This window comes from Vipera berus, assembly GCF_964194415.1.
Source record: "Vipera berus genome assembly, chromosome: 3".
Classification (NCBI taxonomy): Eukaryota; Metazoa; Chordata; class Lepidosauria; order Squamata; family Viperidae; genus Vipera; species Vipera berus.
This window is the reverse complement of record NC_138204.1, coordinates 160,117,088-160,141,704: the sequence shown is the minus strand read 5'-3', so window position 1 is coordinate 160,141,704 and position 24,617 is coordinate 160,117,088. Positions and strand designations below refer to the sequence as shown.

The window sequence follows — 24,617 nt, the reverse complement described above, 5'->3', positions numbered from 1 at the left end:
TCAGAAGAATAGTTCTGATATGAAATTTATCTTACTGACTGGATTTTACATTCTATGGTATTTCTGATATATTAAATGTGGTTTGAAAGTAACTAACAAGGTCTCTCTAAAAACCTATTATAAATCATATTGCTCCAGTTAGCTTCCATATTACTTACATCACAATTCACGTAAATTACACACACTAATAGTTGAAACTAAGTCACCCTTGGAGGAGATTTGTAGTGAAGTATAATTTAGCCCATAGAACTCAAATATTGCTTGAAATTAAATATGTTATGGTATCTTAAGTCTCATTCACCACAAGTCAGCTATTAAGGCAACTCGACCAGCTATGAGGCTTTGTACTGGCCTAATTTCTTCCTTCTTTGTCCAATTTTTATTTTAGAATAAGCCATAATAACTATTCATTTTAAATATTGGAAGATTTGGATGCAAGAAAGGTGAAATATGACTGCAGTGTCATTATTATAAATCTTTATGAATGTAATGGAGGGACAGCAAAAATGTAATGAATTTGGGGAAATATGGAAACTATGTACAAATTAAAGATATTCTAAATCAGGCTTCGGTCTGTGGACCGGCAGTGGTCCGCAGCATGCCAGCAACCGGGCCATGCAAACAAGTGAAGCCTCATCCATGAGATGCAGGCAGTATGCAAAACCACACCCCCTCAGGTACACAGAAAAACCTTTCTCCATGGCACTTGTGTATGTGTGGGTGTGGGTATGAGTGTACACACACAACTAGCAAACATCAAGTTCCTTAATAATATCTTCTCTTCGTGGAATATTATTCTCATCACTTCTTTTTTATCTAATCACCTTCTAGTCTTTATCCTACTTCTTTTGCACTTTTTAATGAAATTCATCTTCTGCTCGATCATATCTGCTATGGTTATATAGTTGAGCACAAGTACAAGGAGCACAAGGTTAATGTAGACTTTCTATAGATGAGTAAGTGGTGGAAAACAAATATTTTTCAGCGTGCTTTATTTCAACAGTAATATTGTACCTTACATTAGAGAAAAGGGGAAGAGGTTTTCCCTCACTCATCATCCACATCTAAAACAACAAGGCTAGGTCCTGTTGAATATTGTAATTGTAAAGAGAAGAGATGAAGGAAGAGGGAACAGCGAAATAACTTTTCTATTCCTAATGCTTGCATCTTACTTAGGTGTTAAAAAAATCTGGTTTCATTATCTGAATTATGCTTGGACAATGTTTGAAATCATTACAGTAGACATAAGATTTGGTCATAACTGGATTTCTTTAATCAATACAGTCTTACCAGTTTATATATATTCACGCAAGGAAAATCTGTTATTTCACTTTGTATAAATAATGCAAACAGCAGAAGTGGGCGGACTTATTTATAAAATACAGCTACCAAGGCAGCAATAAATCTCGTTTGTTTTGTAGTATATTGTTTTTTTTTTCTTCCTTAGATTTAGAAACCTTCAAGGTCAATCAAGATAGGATATTTTGAGTTCCTAAAATAAAAGTAACACTGCAGATTTTATTTGTTTTATTTTAAAAAATTATATATTTGTTTTAATATTTAAGTTACACAATAAGTGGAGCATGGGATATCTTGGAGGGTGGGGGAGGCCTCCTGGGAATGCTGTTATGTGATCAAAATTCAGACTGGCCCACATTTATGATTCCCCAAATGATACGTTTTGGCAACAGCACTACCATCCATTGAGAATTCTCACTTGCACCAAAGGAGGCTAGTATTGCCTGCGGACCACTCAGAGCAGTCTATCAGTTGTGCCACTAGCACTAGTGCTACAAGCATATTCAGTCCTGGTTAGTTCCAATTGCCAGAAGCTGTCTGCAGACACCACTAGCATCCAGTAGTGTGATTCATAGGCCCTTCACACTGTGAACATGAAATCGATACATCAGCTGGAGAAGCCAGCATATGCCATGTGGTGTAAACAGAGCAACTTCCTTCATCATAAGCCAAGCAAGCTACACCAGAAGATGACAATATGCTTCAAACAAGCCACCTGTAATCAGAGAGTCCTGTTATAGCATGGAGTTTATCAACCATTTCAGATGACAGATGCTGGGAATCAGGAAATAATAGTGCATTTGAAAGAGAGTCATGTGCTTCACCTTTTGCCCTGCATCATTAGGCACCCAGATATTCGCAGTTATGGTGTTATAGATTATTCTGTTTGATTCTTCTACATGGAAGAAGAAGGAATTCTATCAGATCCTTGTCTCAGGAAGGAAATTGGTAGTTTGTACAATATTCAAGGTACTGGTAATGGTGTTCAAGGCCCTACATGGCATGGGTCCAGAGTACCTTAGGGAGCACCTGCTGCCGGCATCAACTTCCCTCCGCCCTGTGCGTTCCCACAGAGAGGGCCTCCTCAGGGTGCCACCGATCAGAGAATTTCGTTTGGTGGCCCCCAGGGGGAGGTCCTTCTCTGTGGGCGCCCCGGAATTATGGAATCGGTTGCCGGTTGAACTCCGGATGGTGCCCGACATCCGCTCCTTCTGACGCGATCTGAAAACGCATTTATTTGAACAAGCCGGCTTGGCCTGATGGGGGATGGGTTGGGTTTTTTATTGTTCTTAATATTTGTATTTATTGTTTTTACCTTGGGCATTATGTTTAATTCCTTTTAACTTTTGTATTTTTGTATTTTATACATTTGCCCTGTTCACCGCCCTGAGTCCTTCGGGAGAAGGGCGGTATATAAATAAAATTATTATTATTATTATTATTATTATTATTATTATTATTATTATTATTATTATTATTATTATTATTATTATTATGCAAAACCATCATAATATTGCATATTCTTCTCTTGAGCCAAAAAAATGACTGTTCACATGGATCATCAAATGATAGATTTTGATAATTGCAAACGTATTTTGAGATGAGATCTGGTAAAAGTAGCATCTTATGTAGCATCTACTATTGTACCTCTGCCAAAAAAAATCTAATATAGATAGTTTGAACGATTTCCGTCCTGTGGCGCTTACACCTGTCATAATGAAATGCTTTGAAAAATTTGTGCGAAATCGTATCATGGCTTGTTTGCCTGTTGGATTTGACTCTTGTCAATTTGCATATAAGGGAAAGAGATCCACGGAGGATGCGGTGGCCATGGCCTTACATGCTGTCCTGACTCCCTTGGAGAAACAAGGGAACTATGCGAGATTGCTATTTGTAGATTTTAGTTCTGCATTTAATACTATTCTTCTGCATAGACTAGTGCCCACATTATTAGATCTGGGGCTCCCACCATGCTTATGCAGGTGGATATTAGATTTTCTATCAGATCGTTCCCAATGGGTCAGGATGGGTTCTCACGTCTCTGCGGATCTCAGTATAAATACGGGGACGCCGCAGGGGTGTGTGTTGAGCCCGCTTTTGTACACGCTCTACACATATGACTGTGTTCCCTATTACCCCAGCAATAAGATCATTAAGTTTGCAGATGACACAACGGTGGTTGGACTGATTACTGCTGGGGAAGGGGAGTCAGCTTATAGGAAGGAGGTTGAGTTGATGATGGAGTGGTGTAGGGAAAATAATTTATTCCTCAATTTAAAAAAAACAAAAGAGATTATTGTGGACTTTAGGAAATGCAAATCGAACATTCATCCACTTATTATTGAAGGGAATTGTGTGGAACAGGTCTCGGTGTTTCGATTTCTGGGAATGGAGTTAAGAGATGATCTGACATGGGGAGCAAACACCAAAGTTGTGATGAAGAGAGCACAGCAGAGGTTATACTTCTTGAGAATTCTCAGGAAGCATAATCTCTCAAAGGACCTGTTGTTGGCATTCTACCACTGTACCATAGAGAGCGTGTTAACCTATGGTCTGTGTATGTGGTTTGGAGTTGTACAGTCAGGGAAAAAACAATGCTGTCCAGGGTCGTAAAGACTGCGGAGAGAATAATTGGGTGTACTCTTCCTACTTTAGATCAAATCTATGCCTCCAGGTGTTATAAGAAAGCTGTGGAGATTGTGCAGGATTGCACGCACCCCAGGAATGATCTCTTTCAGCTTCTGCCTTCTAGAAGGAGGTATAGGGTCATAAAGACCAGGACCAGCCACTTGAGAAATAGTTTTTATCCAAAAGCGGTTTTGGCTTTGAATGCAGCAGAATGCAGTTTCTCAGAGAACTTCTGAATTTAGTTTTTAGAGTGTTAGAGTGTTTTAGGGGTTAAATGTGTATATGTGGGGTGGGGTGGTATGTTGATATGTATTTTGTTGTTTTTTGTTGGGTTCTGTGGGGTTGATGTGGATTTTTCAATTTCGTTGTTCTGTATGGGACAGTGACAATAAAGATTATCGTATCGTATCGTATGTATTCCATAATTCATTTCATTTGTAGTATTTATGTACACAGCCTTGGCTAGCAGAGTCATTCTTTGCATTCTATCCTGCCTTGAATTTGTCTCAGTTACCAACTATTTTATTAGAGGTAAATTCTCGGAAGTCGAGAGTTTTTTTTTAAAAAAAGTGTTCCATAAATATTAGTATAGATGATCAAAGATGAATACAATGAATTCAAATTTCATTGGGCAGTTCAGAGTTGGATCTTAAAGCTATTCTTTCTTAAAGCAAAATGGACAATTCTGGTCCCTGATTTTAAAACCCTCTGGAAAAATATCTGGACAGCCCTCTGTTAAAATCTCTGGACAAGAATGATCCAGAAGGGAGGGAGAAAAGGAGAGAGAAAGATTTGTCAACAAAAGAGAATTGACTTGGTGGAGAATTGTCCTCTTTCGATTCTGCTCAGTGATGCTTTTCCCCCTAATCACAGCTTCCATCAGCTTAGCTCTGAGGGAATGCAGCCTGCAGGTGTTGCCCACCTCTCCTTGAAAGGATACATCCATGATAACATAAAGAGATTGTGTTGTATAATATAGTGACTAAGGATATATTATATCAAAATGTCCTCAGTAGTATCATTCCAAATAAATCAATGGTAATATTTTAGAAATTTGAAATGTGTTCAATGATGCAAATATTAATATTGCATTACCCAAGATGGCACAAATTACTTGCCAGGCAGAGAGATGCACTGCAATTTGCTACCATCTGATGCAGAATATTTATAGTACTGAGACAAAACAGTGCAGGGGGCACTCTGTTGCTAAGGTGATAAATAGCCAGCCATCGGTATGCTCTTCATAGGGTGACAGTAAGCAAGAGACAGATCTCTGCCCTCACAGGTTTAAAGGAACATTTAAATAAATACTTTGAGGAGCCAAAAGAAGAGAAGGGGGGGATCAGAATAAATTAACTCAAAAGAGGCAACTGTGAAAAGTTACATTAATATATGTTTATTGGAGATTAAATCATGCACCATGTCAATTTCCCTGATGATGCATTAAGGCAAATATGGAATATTACTATACTGACCTTTAGTTTTCAAGGGCCTGCTTTTATCTTTCACTATTTAGACCAAAATCCTTTGTATAAATAAATGCTATGATTTCAGTAGCAAGAAATGGTACTATTATATAGGATGTACTGTATTCATCTTGAGGTAAAATTCCCCCCACTGCTTCTTTTGAAGGAAAAAAAGCTTTTGCTTTTGCTTTTCTTATGTAGTAAAAAGATGTTTTGATCTCAGATATCATTTAGGTGATGTATGAGATCAAATAGCCCATATCCTGTACCAATGAAGCTTTTAAAACTTCAAGAGCAACTTTGGAGGTTGAAGTAGTTTTTTCTTATTTGAAGTGAAACTCAAAAGACATCCATGAGCAATAGTACCAGTGCTTGCAGACCTCTCAGTATAACTTCCAAAAAGACTTGTGGATAGAGAGAGATTGTATATGGGTTGTGAACACACACGCACACGCACACACACACACACACACACACACAAAGTAAGAAAGAGACAGACAGACAGACAGACAGACAGAGATCTGGAACACTGCCATGAAATATCTGGTACATAGTCCAGAATTATGTGCAACCCAGTAGACAAATAGATGGTTTTGTGATGCTCACAAATCTGGACTAAAGGAAATAAATATAAGTCTTTGACTGCTGTTTCTGCCAATCAGCATTTAAAACATTTGCCTGTGATTCAAAAGGCAGTTACAAAATATTAATTTTTGTTGATAAGGCTAATCCTCCATCATCCCATGCAGTTCCTTTTTAAAACCACCCAAACTGGCTGCCTTTACCACAACTGCTGGTAGTGAATCCATAGTTCAACTATACTGTGAAAAGTATATACTTCTCTTGAGTCAGAATTTTTCATTATCCAGTGTGAGCTGATTTGTGGGGGACTCCATTTTTCATATCTTCCCTAAGAGACAATTACCCATTTATTTTTACTGTTTTTTTAACTAGTTACCAATCTATAAGAGCTGCTATTAGGAGAGGGAGTGTCAAATGTTTCTGAAAATCCATCTCTATAATATACTTTGGATCACTATATACTTGATAAGATTGAAAGGGATATATGGATATCTATCTATCTATCTATCTATCTATCTATCTATCTATCTATCTATCTATCTATCTATCTATCTATCTATCATAAATATTCATAATAAACCCCAAAAGGTGACTTGATGTAAATCTTGATTTTCACAAAATAGAACATGAAGTTAGGTCATGTGGATTAGGGAACTATAATTTTCATTCTAGAACCATTAAGGTGAGCCAATCAGTCAATATGTTAAAAACTGCATAAATAAAAGATTTAGAGGAAAAATTATGTTTTAAAGTCACAAGAAAGCAACATGTAAACATGCTTTTTGTGGCCGCATACAGTATGTCCGCACAAATATCCCCAGAACTGATGTCATCACTGAAGTAAAGAACAATCTGTCAGACTCACTTCAGCAGAGTCTGCGAACAACAGGGAAAATATCCTACACAACAAAACTACTGAAACTTTGTCTTTACAAACTGAAAATTCAGCATTATAGCAATATCTGTATTGCACATGCATAGTGCATATTGTTCCAAATGGAAGCACAACAGAAGATACAGGGATTATATTTTATTTCATTTATTTTTACCTTGCCTGTAGCAAAAAAAGAAGTAAGAAGAATTTACTGACATATCCCTAGTCCCAAATATTAGTAGCATGGATAGAATCTGTTGTGGGCTCTGTTAGCTAATATATTGCCATAATCTCTATGAATTAGGATTTTTCTTTTTAAATGAGCAAGCCAGTAACAGAATATTAGAATACCTGAAACGTAAAATGAAACTTTTAGAAAGAGTATTTTATTCTGACCTTGGAATCCTTCTGTCCAGAGCATTCAATTTACTCTATAGTAAATACCGGTAGTTGCCTTTTGTAGCAGTTATTTATATGAATTCATAAATGAGGCTTTCTTCTGAAAATAAATTGACCAAATGTAAAATGTACAATAATTCCAAATTTTGTTACTGTAATAGACTTCCCAAAAGTCTCCCAGGCAAGGGAAATTTTTAAACAGGGAGTCCTAGATATTAGTGCTCAAACCAACATGGAATTGTTGGCTAAAAATAGATTCCTAGGTTGATCGGCTAAGAATAAAAAGATTTTTCAAAATGAAAATGCTTGTCATTGAGTGGGACACAAATTTTAAGAAGGGCCTATGCTAGAGCAATATTTGAGATTTTGGACTCCGTGGTTAAATATGAGCACTTCTACCATTTAACAATTAACAATTACCATTCAACAATTAACCAGTGGAACAACCTGCCTCCAGAAGTGGTGAATGCTCCAACACTGGAAGTTTTTAAGAAGAGACTGGACAGCCATTTTTCTGAAATGGTATAGGGTTTCCTGCCTGAGCAGGGGGTTGGACTAGATGACCTCCAAGGTCCCTTCCAACTTATTATTATTATTATTATTATTATTATTATTATTATTATTATTATTATTATTATTATTATTATTATTATTTATTAGCCAATTTACGAGAGAACCTCCATAACCAGTACCCCAGCCATTGGAATATTTCTCATATTTTGTTCAAATGTCAATTATATGTCCCCATTAGTCTTAAATACTTATCATCCCTATTGGAAAGAACACCCAGTATCATCTAGTTCACAGATTGTTATATTTCCTCTGGGCTCAAATGAACATACTGTATATAGAAGTGCTAAGTTTATAACTAAAGCAGTGGTTTTCTGAATCCTGGACACTGAATAAATTGGAGTACCCTGCAAGGGAGATTTGTTTATCTGATTATGACACCTTATACTAATACATATTGTTTTATAAGGATTTCTTCCTATCTTACTCCAGAAATAGACTATGTGCTGTATTTTATTGTTATTTTATTTTATTGATAAGGTCACAAGATTAATAAGTAAATTACTACTACTACTAAACATTGTTTAAATGAATGTCCTGTCTGCATGTATTGATCTATAGTATTTTTATATATTTTTAAATTAGGGTTGTAGGGCAGCATGGTTGGGAGAAGCAGACAATACAGCCCATAAGTTCTTTTCAGTCCCGTCCCCGATGTCCTTTAATCATTGTACAATAGCTGCAGTAGAAAGACCACGTGAGAATTAATGTTGTTTTTCGGAATCATTACCTCCTAATGAGTTTGCTGCTTGCAAGCCCATGAACTTTACACAGAACAGTGCCTTTTAGAGCTGCTTTAGTAAGCCAGTTTTTACTCAGCCTTACTCACAAATCCAGTCTGGCTTGGACAAAACCTACAGATCACCTTTTTTTTTTTAGTGAAAAGATGTCAGAGATTTCTTTCACAGATATGGAAACTGTAAACTTTAGTTGGAATTTTAGAACTAATCCGAAAAAGATAGATTCATCTAAAATATATTGCAGGGTTTCTAATCATTAACCAACAGTGAGAGAAGAACCTTACAATAATGGAAGGCGGGATCATTTTTCACATCTTTCCATTTCTCTCTCCTCTCTCTTTGTCTTCCCAGTGGATGGGGTTATGTTTCTAATGGACCAGCAGAGGCCTATTGGTAGTAGTAATAGCTTTCTCCTCTTTTGGTCCTTAATCAGAACTCCTTTTGTTCTTCCATTGAATCAAAAGCATGTTTCCTCTGATCGTAAAGTAGTTTCCCAGTATGATGCCCGACTATTGATTCCCTTCTCCTTCATTAATTCTAAAACTAAGCTGGTGGCTGTCACTATATTTTGAGGACACAAATAGCATTATTTTATTATGCACTGTGTGAAATTGTACTGGCTTTTTAAGGATCTAAATCTGTTATCATTTAGCTTCATTTAAAGTGTTTATGTTGCAGAACATGTCTATGCTGCCAGTAAGCAGTGGACAAGAAAAAAAGGTTAACAATTGAGGAACATTAAAAAGCAAAATATATAGTGCAGTGGCACTAATCAAAAGGATAGATATCAAAACCTAACATCCACCTAATGTTGTATCTCAGAACTATGGTAGGTTTTCATTTATTTGTGAAAACCCATTAGAGCAGAGTAACTCTTTCTAGAACAATCAGTAGAGGTGTCAACGAACCATGATTTTTCTGAATTCCAGGAACACCATTTTTCTGAGATTCATCATTAACTTGTTTTGGCCCATACCCCAAATCACCACTTCCAGATCCTAGCTCAGAATTTTCATAGTATATCCATTATGGCCCAAGGTATTGGTTATAATTGAACATTATCAGCGTATTGATAGTATCTTACAGCAAAACAAAATAATGGATAATGTCTCTCTCATTGATTTCATATAGATATTACACAGCAGTAGGGAAAGAGAAGTTCCTTGAAGATGGGCTCCAGCATGAATCTGAAAGCTCAGAAGATGAAATCTCTGGTTCCGGTGACCGACCAGATTGGATCCTGGAGTAGGGAAGAATTAAGCCCTGAGATATCCATATTGGAGAGATTGTGGGCTTGATACTCATTTCCCCATTACTATCAACTGAGTCTGTTTGCTGTGATAGGAGCGTGACCACTGTAATTTGGTATCCCTACCTTCCAAAATCTATATATTGTGGTCAATGGGTATCAAAAGCTACTGAGATATTAGTTAGTTTTAGCAGGGATTCACTCCTATTTCCTAGTTCCTGATGTACAGTAGTTCATGTACCAGATCCATGAAGAGGTATTAATCCATGCTGTAGAGTATTCCTGCATTATCATCCTCTGAAGCTGATTTCTCATCACCTTCTCCAAAATCTCCCCCAGAAAGGAAATGTTGGTATTGGGTAAAAGTTGTCAAGGTAAAGCTTCTTCAGAAGACAATGCATTACCACCTCATTTTAGGATTGGTGGCACTGCATCCTTTCTGAAAGAAACATTCATAACCTGTTGACTCCAACTATTCATAGTCCTCTTAGTCACCAAAAGTAGCTAGGAAAAGCATAGATCACAACATCAAGTGGCACAGCTCACACTATAAGAACCTTTTCTACTAATTGCACAAGCTGTCTATTGGAAAATATTGTCCCACTTTCCTTCTTAATTGATCACTGTAGCTTCTGCACCACGAACCTTTTACTCACCTTCATCTTTACTCACTTGTTCATTTGATTAACCTGCTCCTTGTTATTTGTTACGAACAAATCTTGTTAACTAAAATCCATCTGCCAACTATTTCAGCAAGACAATAAATATGTGGAGAACAAACCTATGTGCATAGATCACCGTTTATCTTAGGAGCTAGTTATATGAAAGACACTGTTCCTAGTACATCGCATACCCTTTGTTTTGAGCAGGTAGGTAGTTTATAGTGTTATGGAGATCCCTATATTCAAATTCCCATCTCTTGAACAACATCTGCAATTTTGCTCACTTTCAAATATTAAGGCAGCTAGATAGTTAATGGTTCTATTAAAAAAAAAAGCATTACATTTCTGAACAGGTTTGAAAGTAGCCATGAGTGCAAGGGCAAATTGTCTTTTGTTTGTCTGCCAGGTTTCCTCTTGAAATGCAGCTACAGTAACAAGTATACTGCTACAAAGTGAAAGTGCAATTATTATTATTATGGTTCATCACACAGTCAGCCAGATGTTTGGACTGGATTTGGCACTTTTATCCACCTATCCTAGGATCTGACAGGCAGATGTTTGATGATGTTAAAGATATCATCACTGTTCCATGTAAAGTTGCCTTTTGCAATCAACTGATGATGATTTTGTCAGAGCTCAAGTGGTGCAATCCCCGATATTTTGGGATTGCACCCAAGGTGCCTATTACTATTGGTACTATCTTTGCTTTCTTTTGCCATAGTTGTGCTACTTCTATTTGCTAATCTTTTACTTTTTTATTTTCTAGAGTTCTTTCTCTTCTATTCTGCTATCACCAGTACTGCCATATCCACTATCCAGACTTTTTTTGTCTTATGTTTAAATTCTAAAGTCCCAGAGCACTTTAGCTGCTTCATTTCTATTACTTTGTCCATTGGGGTAGTCCCACCAGTTTTTGCTTGTAGGCAAGTGGTGTTTCTTGTGGATATTTCAATGCACCATTGTTGTTGCTTTTCCATATCTTTGTTTGTAATTGGTCTGTGTGATCTTCTTACAGCAGCCAACTTAGGTGGCTCACTGTTTCTTCAACTTCTTTTTAGAGGCAGCATTTGATTTCTTTTGCTCTCTTCTCAATCCTTGCTTTGTATGCACTTGTTCTTAAGGCTTGGTTTCATTCTCAATTAGCCTTCATGGTATACTAAACTCAGGGCATCTTATTCATTGGCCTTCAGATAGTCTTCCAGTGTTTTTCCTTCTTCTTTTTCAATAGTTTGGGGTACTTGCAACATTCCTCACCTGTCCATGCTCCTTGATAAGTAGAGTCCATCAACACTGCTATGTGGAAGAAGGACAGGATTCATTGTGTTTGCTTTTCTGATCTTCCTATGGAAGGCTTTTAGTTCTGCTTGACTCCCGTTCACTATTCCAACTATGTATTTAATAATTGGATTTTCCCAGATATTAATTGCTTTATATTTCCTCTGCTGAGTTTGGACTGAAGGAGATGATGATGATGATATTCTGCCTTTTTTATATATGTTGAACAGTTCAAGGCATCAAAAATATCTAATATTCTTGCCTTTTATTTTCCTCACAATAACAACAAAATGAGATAGGTCGGGCTGAGACACTGCCTGGCTCAAACTTACTAACCAGCTTCTCATGCCTAAGGAAGGCCTATAACTCAGTCTCTGGCTTTCTAGGCCAGGACGTTAAGCACTACACAAACTGGCTTTTTTGAAAATTTAAGGAACAATATGTTGATTTGTAGATTTTCATCAAACTTTTGCCAGCTTAGTGGACACAATAAAATCTAACTGATTGTGAGTTAAAATATATCAGTTTAACAAATTAATTGTGATAATGTTAGCTTGAAACATATATGACAGATTGCTCAAAAACATGCTATGGTGTATTTTCTTTATCTTTGCAGCTTCAGACCAGTTTGTCCGAACCAATGACGTTACCTAAGTCAATCTCACTTCCTCGTAGTGCATACTGGCATCACATCACTCGGCAGAACAGCATGGGGGAAATATATAGTTTACAAGGTAAGATGCTTGAACCATTAGGTTCCCCTCATAAATTGCTTTCATCTGCACTGAAGATTTTCTTACCATTGAAATTACTAAGGTAGATGGATGGATGGACGGATGGACAGATGGATGGATAGGCAGGCAGGCAGGCAGGAAGGCAGAAAGGCATATTGAGTCTTGGAAACTAATGTGGAAGGGTTATACGGAATTTATCAGAGGAAGCTATTTGCTGCTAGAGAAGATTTAATTTTGTTTTCACTGGCATATTCTACACAGAATGTGGTCATTTGCCACCACAGATAAATAGATAATTACTCAAAGCACTTTGTCAAATATAGGGGGGAAAGGTAAAAGTGTTTTATGTACAAAATATACTCTTATGTTCCACCCGCGTGGAAACTGCATTTTCATTGGACTTTTCCTCTAATTTACATTGAAATCATGACTGGAGTAAAGGACTAAAAAAAATAGACACCCTAAATTTTCCCAGATTTGTTTGTAACTCTGTGGATAAAAGATGGCTACTAGCAAATTATTTTTCTGTAAATGTACACCACAGATAAGGCAATGTTTTATTGTGGCAAAGAAGAAATCCCAGTTGTTGTTTTTTTATCAAAAACATCCAGAAAATGATGGGGTTTGTTTTTTGAAAAATGAGAGAAATATAGGCACATATGCAGCTTCTTTTATATGTGTCTTCATTCACCCAAGCAGATAGAGGTCCAAATTATAGGTTAGACTAGACAAAAGGTCCAGTTTAATTACCAAAATTGTTATTTTATCCTTATATATGCTCTCCTCCAGTCTTCTGGTTACTTTGTTATCTTTTGCTTTTACCATCCTAATGGGTTTACTATCTGAGCAGTTCACTGAACCACACATGTGTAATTATTACCTTACCAATTTTGGCATAATAAAAATTATTAAAGTTAATAACACCTCCCAAACAATATACTTCTATATAGCTTCCATGGTATATTAATAAGTGGGAGTGTGATTGTGTATAGAAATCAAAGTACAGAGATTGAGAGTTAATATGCTGTTAATCTTCAGCTGAGATGGCTTTTTGCTGATGTCTTTCTTGTAGAAAAAAATGAAATTGTAATGTTACGAGAGTGATGGACTGTCAGAAACAATGTCTTTAGGTCAGATTATCTTCCTGTACAGAACTGTACAGCCTTAAATCATCAGGGACATTCATAATTTGATGAAATAAAAACATACCATGAAGAATTAAATGCTGCTACTACAAGGTTATTTCTGGTGACTGCCTTGTGTTTCTTAAATACAATTCTGTTTAAAGTAATAGAAAAATAGTACAATCAGGTGCTCTTTCAGTGTCACTTCTTTATTAAGATAAAAAGATGGAGACATTTTGAGAATTTGTGGAGGTACGTACAGTATACATGTATGTATATTCTCCTTTTCTGCCTGTAACACACAGGTCAACAAACAATAAAAAGGGCAAAAAAGAGACAAAATGCTTTCTACAATGTACTTATTGCCCTTATTGTTCATGATCCCTGATATTGTTGGCAGAGATTTTTTTTTCATGATTACTAGTATGGCTGCATACATTTCAGTAGTGACTCCAAAAATGTATTGTGCCTATAATAAGCTCAACATCTCTCTGCTATTTATTAAAGCAGTCCATCATTTTTTTTATTCTTTTATGTGTGTCTGAGGAAAAGGTTAGCTGCTGCTTTAAGAACCATATCAAATATCTAATTCAATCATAAGATTTCATCAGGCTCCCATAAAAGCCTAAAAAAGTTGGGCAGTTTTAGTGAATGACAGATGCTATATTCATGTTCACATGAAGTCCAAAGAACTTCCAAATCACGCTGAATTGTGGGCATCCTTACTTTTTACTTGTATTTTTCTCATTTATTAACTTGGACATTTTCTAGGTAAGAATGGATTAAAATGTCCTAAAGGGGTTTTTTTATTGACAATGACATGGTTTATGCACTATTTCCTGTTATTAGCTACAATGATATGCATACCTTTGAATATATGTTTATATAATCTCTTTGAAAAACCAGGAATCTGATTTAGAAAATAACAAAATGTACAGACTGTATTGCCTAAGAGAGTATTTAACTGTTTTTGATTAAGCTAGAACAATGTGAAGTAAGGAAAATAAGAAATGAAATGTTTAATTCGCTTAAAAATACTTCTATTCTTAAATTAACATCAGCAGGTGGGCAGCTCTTGAAAATACTGCAAAAGACAAATGCATGTATATAGTACAGCATGTGGTTTTATGTCTTAAAGGCAAGTGATAAAGCAAAAGAAAGATTTTTTAAAAACAGACTTCAAGTAAACACAATATGTGCTATGCTACATATTTTTCAGTAAGAAATAATTTAGTATAAGAAAAATACAATTCCCTTATTCCAGATTTGAAAATTAGCCAAGGTGATTGATTGAAACTGCAGACTAATTTAATACCAATTCCTACTGAAAATCTTACTCTTCGGTAGATATGTATCTGATTAATATGAGAGATAGGAGATATCAAGATGAACATAATTAAGACTGAAATTCTTCGCATAGGACAGTGAATAAATATATCATAAAAACATTAAAAAGAATAATGGACAAAATGTTTTTTTATTTATCTCCAAATCAAATATTTTATTGTTTCCACTATCAATTGTACAATGAGGTGAGGGGTTCTTCTACAAGAAAATTTTTAAAGCAGTCTTAATTTATTGGAACTATGATCCATTGTTTTCCTGCATTGATATTAGAACCAATATATATCTCTTATCTTTCTAAACCATAACCAAATTTCCTTGGAAAAGTATATCCTTGGGGTTTTAAGTTATCTTTCAATAATATGCTATTTAGATATTTTTTCTAGAAATAGAAAGAATAAAGTCAATAGAATTAATAAATTCATATAACTAATTAAATGTTGCAAATAACTAAATAGCTCTTTTCTTTGTTCATTTCCTTTTCATGTTTAATTTTTGGTACACCAGGTAACATTAACAACTGGGCCCACTGGAAAATAATCCATTAAATGCATTAAATTCTTAAGCCTGGTTGTTACAAAACATCAAGAAGAAGAAAAATCTTAAAATAATTCTCAAATATATAGCAGATACAGTTATCTGAGGGAAGTTATATTATCGTATTCTTGGCAGCTGACAGTTCATAAAACTCTTTCCAAATTCTATCCAGTATATTCACTAAAAACCCAGATGATAGCAGTAATTAACAACTCAACTGAAATAATTAATCTAAGAAATAGTGGAAAAATGCTGAAATGCAAGTACTCCTCACCTAGTGACCTCAATTGGAACTGGCAATTCAGTTGCTAAGCGATGTGCTTGTAAAGTGAACTATCATATAGCCATATCCAACTTACAATATCAATTCCAGCTGTGGTTTTAAGGCCTGATGTCACATATGGTTGTTAAGCATGAGGTCAAGTGACTGCAACTTGCAACATTCTGCCAGCTTCCTGGTTGACTTTCCTTGTGGCAGGCTGGCTGTGAAGATCACAAATGGTGATCATGTGACCATGAGACCATGAGACTGTTGTAAGTGCTAACCAGTTACCAAATGTTTAAATTATGATCAAATGATTTTGGGGATGCTGTGACAACTGCAAGTTTGAGTACCACTCATAAATGTCCTTTTTTCTGTGCTATTGTCATTTTGGTTGCTGAATGAGTAACCACAATGAGTAAGTGAGGACTACTTGCTGCTATCTTACTACTGATAGAAGAGAATATTTGTAGCTCAGTATTGGATGGTGAGGCTCTTCCTGCTCTCTTATATATTTCTTGTCTTATATATTAGTACTGTTATATTGACATTGTTCATTAAAATCTGAAATAAATAGGAAAAATGGTAAAACTATAATTTGAAAATTATGTGCATGGTTCTTATAGGTGTTTTCAGATGGTATTTAGACTTTTTTAAACTTTTGTTTTAGTTTTTAATGGTATTTATCATTGTTCAGTACTTAAGATTACTGTTCTAGCTATTAATTTATTGCTGTATATTTAAAAAGTAATTAGGAAAAAATACTTCCAATATTTTATCAATACTCATAAGGTTATTTTACCACTGAAGATGAAAAAAGACAATAATTATTTCGTTCAAATGCAAAATACAGAGTTTAGAAGCAAAATAAATTGTATTGCACAACTTTACAAAAAAATCATATGCAGAACATTAAAATAATTTTCTCAGTCATTCCACTCAGCTGCTGTTGTTGTTTTTTTAAATTAATCCTGCAGGCATTTCCTTTGTGCCTGTATAACTATCTGCAAATTAAAGTATGTTAAACGAAATTGCTGGGGCATTCATCATTTTGGCATATCTACAGTTACGTTCTTATTTAAATAACTCTCCTAAGTGATTCTTTCATCTCACTATGAACTGAAACAATGAAAAGAATATAAAATATATTGCTCTATGGCTTTGTTTAGACCAGTGTTTTTCAACCACTGTTCCGCGGCACACTAGTGTGCCGCGAGATGTTGCCTGGTGTGCCGTGGGAAAAATTGAAAAGTAATTATAAAATACTTTCTTTGTGTTTATTTGATTCCTATTCAAGAGAATTACTTTATATATAGTCAATATAGGCACAGAGTTAAATTTTTTAACATTTTCTAATGGTGGAGTGCCTCGTGATTTTTTTCATGAAACAAGTGTGCCTTTGCCCAAAAAAGGTTGAAAAACACTGGTTTAGACAGCAAGATGAGCCACAGCTTACCATGATGGTAATAAACTAGAGTTGAACCTCTGGGCCCATCAAGGTGGCCACATTAAAGCGGGCAAAAAAATAGAGTAGCATACATTGTGCTGCCTTTGGTAGTGATCCATATTGTGCCATGGTACCCAGGCTGGCAAGTGATGTTGATCTGATTGTTTCAATGCAGGATAAATTTTAAAAAATGTGATCTGTGAATTTCCCTGACTTTTTTTTCCCTTTCAATCATTTACCCGCAAGAAAAGCAGCCATCAATAGTTACATTCACATGTATTGGGGACCAGGATAGGCAAAATATAAGAAGATGCTTAGAATAGCATGTTTAGGTCCCTCTCAAGTTGCCCAAGTAACAGGATTCATATGTTGAAATGCTTCTTGCCTGTTTCATGTCATATCCAGCCCTCTTCTGAAAGTGTACTAAACTATGTACAAAAATAGCCTGGTTGACAGGTCATAGGCTGAAGGGTCACAAGGTGAAATGGGAAGGAGTAACCAATAATAGCCCATGCTGTAAGAGAATAGCAATGCTGTTGAGCAGCCATAGCCAACAGCATCCAGATATAGTAGCAATCATTTTATAAACACCTAATATAATTTACTATGTTTTGTTACATAATTAATGCAGTATGCAGTAGATATATAGAATGGAATAATAATTACAGTCAGAATAACAAAATAACAGACTTGGAAGGCACCTTCGAGGTCTTCTAGTCCAACCCCCTGCTCAGGCAGGAAACCCTATACCATTTCAAATAAATGGTTGTCCAGTCTCATCTTAAAAACTACCAGTGTTGTAGCATTCACAGCTTCTGGAGGCAGGTTGTTCCACTGGTTAGTTGTTCTGTCAGGAAGTTTCTCCTTAGTTCTAGGTTGCTTCTCTCCTTGATTAGTTTTCATCCGTTGCTTCTTATCCTGCCTTCAGGTGCTTTGGACAATAGCTTGACTCCCTTTTCTTTTCTTTGTGGCAATCCCTGAGATATCAGTACTTTCATATTACTCCTAGTCCTTCTTTTCATTAAACTAGACATGCCCAATTCCAGCAACCATTCTTGATATGTTTTAGACTCCAGTCCCCTAATCATCTTTGTTGCGCTTCTCTGTACTCTTTCTAGAGTCTCAACATCTTTTTTACATCGTAGCAATATATAACTGATATATATCAGTCAATATAACTGATGCAATAGGAAGAGGTAGAGGCAAAATGGATAAGTAGAAGTTAGCCAAACTGGCATAGGAATAGCCATGTAGTAAAACCTTTGAAAAATATGCCCTGTAAAACTTGTGGTATGTTAATTGAGGCCAAATCACACTAGGCAAAATTCAGCTCGCCTTTCCTGTTCAGAATAGAACTAGTGGTCTCTCAAGAGAGCATTAAAGTTAGTCCTCACTTAATGACTGGTCACTTAGTGACTGCTCAAAGGTACAACAGGCCTCTCCAGAGCTGCTTATGACTCTTTGAAGTTCTGACAGCTGCACTTCCCCACAATCATGTGATTGCATTTTGGTGCTTGGTAACCAGTTTGTATTTATAGCCATTTGCAGCATCACACAGTCACATGACTGCAACTTTAGGCATTTGTTGCCCTTTTTCCAACATTTACTTCCAGTTTCTGGCAAAAGACTCTCATTCAGCAAAACAGACTCATTTGACTATTGTGGTGTTTGCTTAACAACCACCCCAAAAAAGGTCCTAAAATCAAGCATGGTCACAATTTAAACAATCTATGACCATACGTCTAAGCTCAATTACAGTCATAAGTTAAGCACTACCTGTAAAACCACACTTTAAAAAAAACTTTTCTAGGACTCTTTCAAATACACAGTAAATTTATGTATCTAAGGAGCTCACAAGAGACTAACAACCACTTTGGAAAGTACTGTTCCAAAATTGTGTAGGTGGATGCTTCTGCAAAACTATTAGCTATCTAGAAATATATCTAACATTTCTGTAGCAAAAATGGTTACGAAAGAGTAAAGCCCATTGAATGGAACAGAAGAGACTCAGCCATTGTAGTCTAAAGTGGATAATGTCAGCCACAATGTCAATTTAGCATCCTAAACTGTGATCGTGGCAGAAAGTATGTTAGAGAATAAAGAAAACTGTTAAACTGGAATTGTTATTTGTCTTTAAATTGCCTGAAACAGGCAATGACATCCATTCCTTCTGTCATTCATTTGCAATTCTTATATGCCATAGATGCTAGAATGTTGTGTTGCATTTCTGCATTTGCTTTAATAAAGAACCTTATTGTGGGGGGGAGGGAAGGGGAAAAAATAGAAACCAAATAGAAAAAAAAAACTTACTGAAAACCCTGTAGAAATTGTGGAGAACATGGTCCTATTCTCAAAAGCATCTCACAGCATGACATTGTCCTAAATCTTTGTTTGCTACCATCCCCCCCAAATATACATACACACACACACACACACACACACACACACACACATACATATACACATACACAGAGAGCTAGCACATGCTGTTGCATTAAAAGTCAACAATATAATATAATATTCTTAGGCAGCAGGAGACCATTATCTCTGAAAATATTTTTCCAGTGTTGTAGCACTTAGTTTACCAGTGCTAATAGCCAACTAAAAATAAAAAGTATTCCTTCCCTGTTGTAGCTTTAGCAAAAATGTCTTGATCTTTTACAGTCATGCATGTCTGCACATACATTCTGTTAAAGGAGAAGTTACAGCTTCCATATAATAAACAGGATCTCCAAATGGGCTGTTAACATGTTTATTTCATACCCTTTAGTACAGAGAATTTTTCAAAAGCATAAAAAAGCAAAAAGAAACAAGATTCATTTGCCCCCCTGATTGCCAGAAAGAGTTTTTCGACAAGTTACAGTCTACCTTTCTCTTCCTCCAAACTTTCTTTTGACTGTTTTTATAACTTTGCAATCCATTTTTCCTTTTAAAAAGAACTATCTGTTTTGCGTGATTTGACTGGTTTGGGGAAAGAGCAGCCTGCTGTACACAATGAAATTATACACCAGTATCCAAATGAGAGGATATGTATGTGAGAGACAGCACCTAGTAATTCTCTCAAAGTTTACTTCACTCTTGAAACATTCATTCAGAGAGATCAGTGTGTCATATCACTATTGTTATTCTCTTGCTATACAAATGAAGCCCCTTGTTCTTTACTGAGAAATGTACAACTTCAGTATTACTGACTGTGAGTGGCAAAGTGACTATGGATCTGTATCTGGGGGTTTATCATCTTTGGTCTTGGATGGAGTTGCACTGCCACAAAAGGACCTTGTCCTGGGGGAGGGGTCCTCCTGGACTCATGGCATCTGCTTTAGGAAGAGGATCTGCTAGGGGGACCTTTGCTCAACTTCATATTGTGCCTCAGTTGTGCTCCTTCCTGGACCAGGAAGCCCTTCTTTCAGTCACTCATTCTCCGGTCATTTCTCATATGGACTACTGCAATGTGTTGTTCATGGGACTATCCTTGAAGAGTATTCAGAAGCTGCAACTGGTAAAAAATGCAGCCCTGTGAGCAATCTTGCATGCCCTGAGGGCTACTCATATAACACCTTTGTTGTGTGAGCTTTGTTGGATGCCAGAGTGCTTCTGGGCCCAATTCAAGCCTTTTATGGCATGGGATCTTTAAAGCCCTTCGCGATATGAGACCAGGCTACATATCTTGTCCCATCCCACCAGTCAGGTAGGAAGGATATGATGCGGACCTCATTGGTTAAGAATTTCAACTGGCGGGGTCTAAGAAGAGAGCTTTTTCTGCCATTGACCCTGCCCTATAGAACATCTTGCACTCAGAGGTGAGGCTACCTCCCATTCTTCTGGCCTTCTGAAATAACATGAAGATCTGGCTCTGCCAACTGGCCTGGGAATCTAACAATAGTATGCAGTCTTGATGGTGGTTAGCAATTAGAAGGCATTCTCTTTTTAGTTGTTTTTAACTGTTTCTTAGCTACATGTTTTTATATGGTTTTATGGCTTTTATCTATAAGCTGCCCAGAGTCATTCAGACAGTGAGATGGACAGGGAATAAATTTATGTTTTTCCTGACCTGGATGTTCAGAGAGGAAAAGAATTAGATTCAAACTCTGGAATATATAAAATGCAAGTAGCTTTCATGGAGCTTTGTTAATACACAAAACTTGGTTTGTGTTTCAGATAAAGAGGAATAATGGCTGGGAAGAAAGTAACCTTGGGGAATTCTAATAAAAGGTTAATTGTTTTATGTACCCATAAAAGAGGTTATGATCAATTACTTTGTACTGCATAATTTCCCTGTTATTCAGAGAAATGTAGAGAATGCACATATGTATAGAAATTAATGCAGAACATGAAAATATATATGAGTGATATTTTCCAAAGTCCTTAATGTGTTTAATAACTATGATAAAGTGTGTTTTCCTTGTACTATAATTTAATATAATTTAAAATTTTATTCATAGGGTGTATCATGTCTCCCTTTATTTGCCATAGAAAGTAGAGGTTTTTGCAAACTCCCCATAGTTTTCACAAAGATCCTGCTATCTTCCCTTTGTCACTTTTGCATGAAATTTTATTCTTAGTCCTACCTGCACAAATACTGTATACACCAGGAATATCATTTCTTCTATTGTTTACCATCCCCGCTATAAAGATAAATTCTAAGTTTGCAAGTTGTAGAAGAGAGAAAGCAAAGTTTGCCTAATAAAGACAATGGCAACTTTTTTTCAGTAGACGATGAGGCTATATTCATTTTGAATCATAAGTATTTCAGCAGACAAATGAACCTCTGCATGTATCTCTTAATTTTGCCTTTTAATCTTTTGAGTACACAATGCGTCCAATGTATGTGCTGATTCCTTTTTGGATTATTTTATTTTCCTACAGTCATTTCGGTTACCTTACAAAGACTTTTGTATTACTTCAAAATTAGAATAGAATAGAATAGAATAGAATAGAATAGAATAGAATAGAATAGAATAGAATAGAATAGAATAGAATAGAATAGAATAGAATAGAATAGAATAGAATAGAATAGAATAGAATAGAACAGAACAGAACAGAACAGAATAGAATAGAATAGAGCTGGAAGGGACCTTGGAGATCTTCTAGTCCAACCCCGTATTCAAGCAGAGAACCTATACCATTTCAGATAAGTGACTGTCTAGTCTCTTCTTAAAAACCTCCAGTGATGGAGCGCCCAAGATTTCTGAAGGCAAGCTGTTCACTGGTTAACTGTCCTCACTATTAGGAAGTTTCTCCTTAATTCCAGGTTGCTTCGCTCTTTAAATTTAAATTTCAAATTCACTAGCACATTTGTGCATGATTGGTGCCATTTTGGCTACATATGTTTAATGTTTCGTAAATCACTGCAAATGGCCATAAATGTGGGCTGGTTGCCGAGTGCCTGAAATACTGGGGGGAGGGGCACAACAGTCAGAATTTTGGAACCAATAAATACCTTTGGGTGTTAACTCTGTATGGTTGCTAGACAATCAGTTATATATCAAGGGTTATATCTTGAAATACTAAAATTGGTGTGAGAGTAAGTAACATTCCCCAAAGTGTTTTAAGATTATAGCTAGTCATCAAGATTTTTTAGAGTTCAGTCATAAATGTTGCCTAAATATTGTGCTGGCTTCTTGACGCAAGTTGATTATAATTCTCAAAGGCTGAATAGCAAACTGCTTAGAAAAAATTGTAGTCAAATTTTGCTCAAGGGATGGCCATGCTGGTAATTTATCATAAATGCTAAAGGGACATATTAAGGTTCATCAGATGGAGTAAATAGTTAAGAGATAATCTGCTCAATAGAGCATCTTGTGTATCTATAGAATGGTCTCCATAGGATCACTTTACAAGACTTAAAATACTTCATTCTCTATTGTTATATATTGTTATTTGCAAGTTGTCTGGTAAACAAAAATGCAAAAAAAAGCAAATGTGTTTCTTCTCCCAAAAGCTGTATATTGAGTAGTACACAATGGGGAAAAACTCCTATAATTGGGCGGTAAAATTCAATGTATGTAATATTTTGGAATAAGACAGAATAAGCTAGAAACAGTTTTTCTAAAAGTACTTTTTCATCTTTTGCCCCATTTTAAAGGATTAGACCATAGGTGGGGAACTATGTGCCTTTTATGAACCATGCTGTCTCAGGAGTTGAAGTCAACAAGTCATAAAGGGGCCACAGTTCCCACCTCTGGATTAGACTAACATCTAAATGTCATAAAACAGTAATTCATACTATATCTGTTTAATAAAGTGGAAACATATATCTTACTGTTCACAGCATCTGTACACCTCACAAGATACCCATATAACCTGGTGTTTGCCAAGGCCACCTCTGACTTTGACCTATCTTGAAGAATTAGGTAGTGATAGGAAATCAGGCATCATCTGCTGAAATATTGCTTTCCTGTCACAAATACTTTACATTTAGACTGTTCTCACAGACCTTTATATGATTCCAGAGACTTGGAGAAGCTTGGCTTGCTGAATGTTCAGTAAAACAAGAAAGTTGACTTGGAAGACAGTAGTGATTAAATGAAAGGAATGTCTAAGCACAAATAGATAAATAGGACAAAAATTGCTTTTTAATTCAAATTAGGCAAATATTAGAAATTTACTTATTTGTTTTTCCATTTAGACTTTTGCCATGCGGGTAGTTCTTGATTTATGACTGGTTGCTCTGAGACCATTTGAAGTTCTGACAGACCTTCCAAAGGGTACTTATGACCCAGGCTCAAAGTTCTGACAGCCACACACGTACAAACACACATGGTCGCATGATCACATTTTTAGCCTTGGCAACTGGTCATTTGCAGTGTCCCACAGTCACATGACCATCATTTATGACTTTTTTTGCTAAAAAACAACATTTATTTCCAGTTTCTGGCAAAAAATAAATTGCAGACAAAGAATTCACTTAATGAGCATTTTTAATTCCTATTTTACTGTGTGAATTAAATTTCTCTCTTCCTTTCAAAAGACTTCAGAATGTTTACATTGCTTTTATGTAGATTGCTCCCATTGTCTGAATTTTTCCCCGTGATTATAAATGTATTTTTAATATAGAACTGTATTGAATTCTGATGTTCAGGTTTCTCTTTCTTCCATCCCAAACACAAAAATAAATCAAGCAGTTATCAATATAACATTTCTTTGTTGGCATGACTTTAAAAATGGTATTATCATGAAGTTCTTTAAATCACAGGCATGATACCTAAATGGGTCTTCTAACTATCTACAGCCTTCTGTTTTCTATTCAGTGTATTTCTGAATTTCTTTTGATGGATTTTTGAGCTTTATTGCTGCAAGTTAATCCTTAGAGTGCTGCTGCTCCTTTATTCTATGACATATAAGACCATTGTTTGGCTGCCTGTCCACACTTCTCTTCACAAATACCCCATGGAACAAGTACCAGATGATCCTTTTCTTGGGAAT

The 24,617-nt window shown here is 36.0% G+C and overlaps 1 protein-coding gene across 1 annotated transcript in view; it reads left to right on the top strand.

Annotated features, from left to right (window-relative positions):
• The window catches only part of DOK6 (docking protein 6), a 211,075-nt gene that overhangs the window by 173,240 nt on the left and 13,218 nt on the right, over positions 1 to 24,617 (top strand). The window contains exon 7 of the mRNA XM_081324042.1: positions 12,361 to 12,478. Coding sequence (XP_081180168.1) covers positions 12,361 to 12,478 — 118 coding nt within the window. The remainder of the gene's footprint in view (positions 1 to 12,360; positions 12,479 to 24,617) is intronic.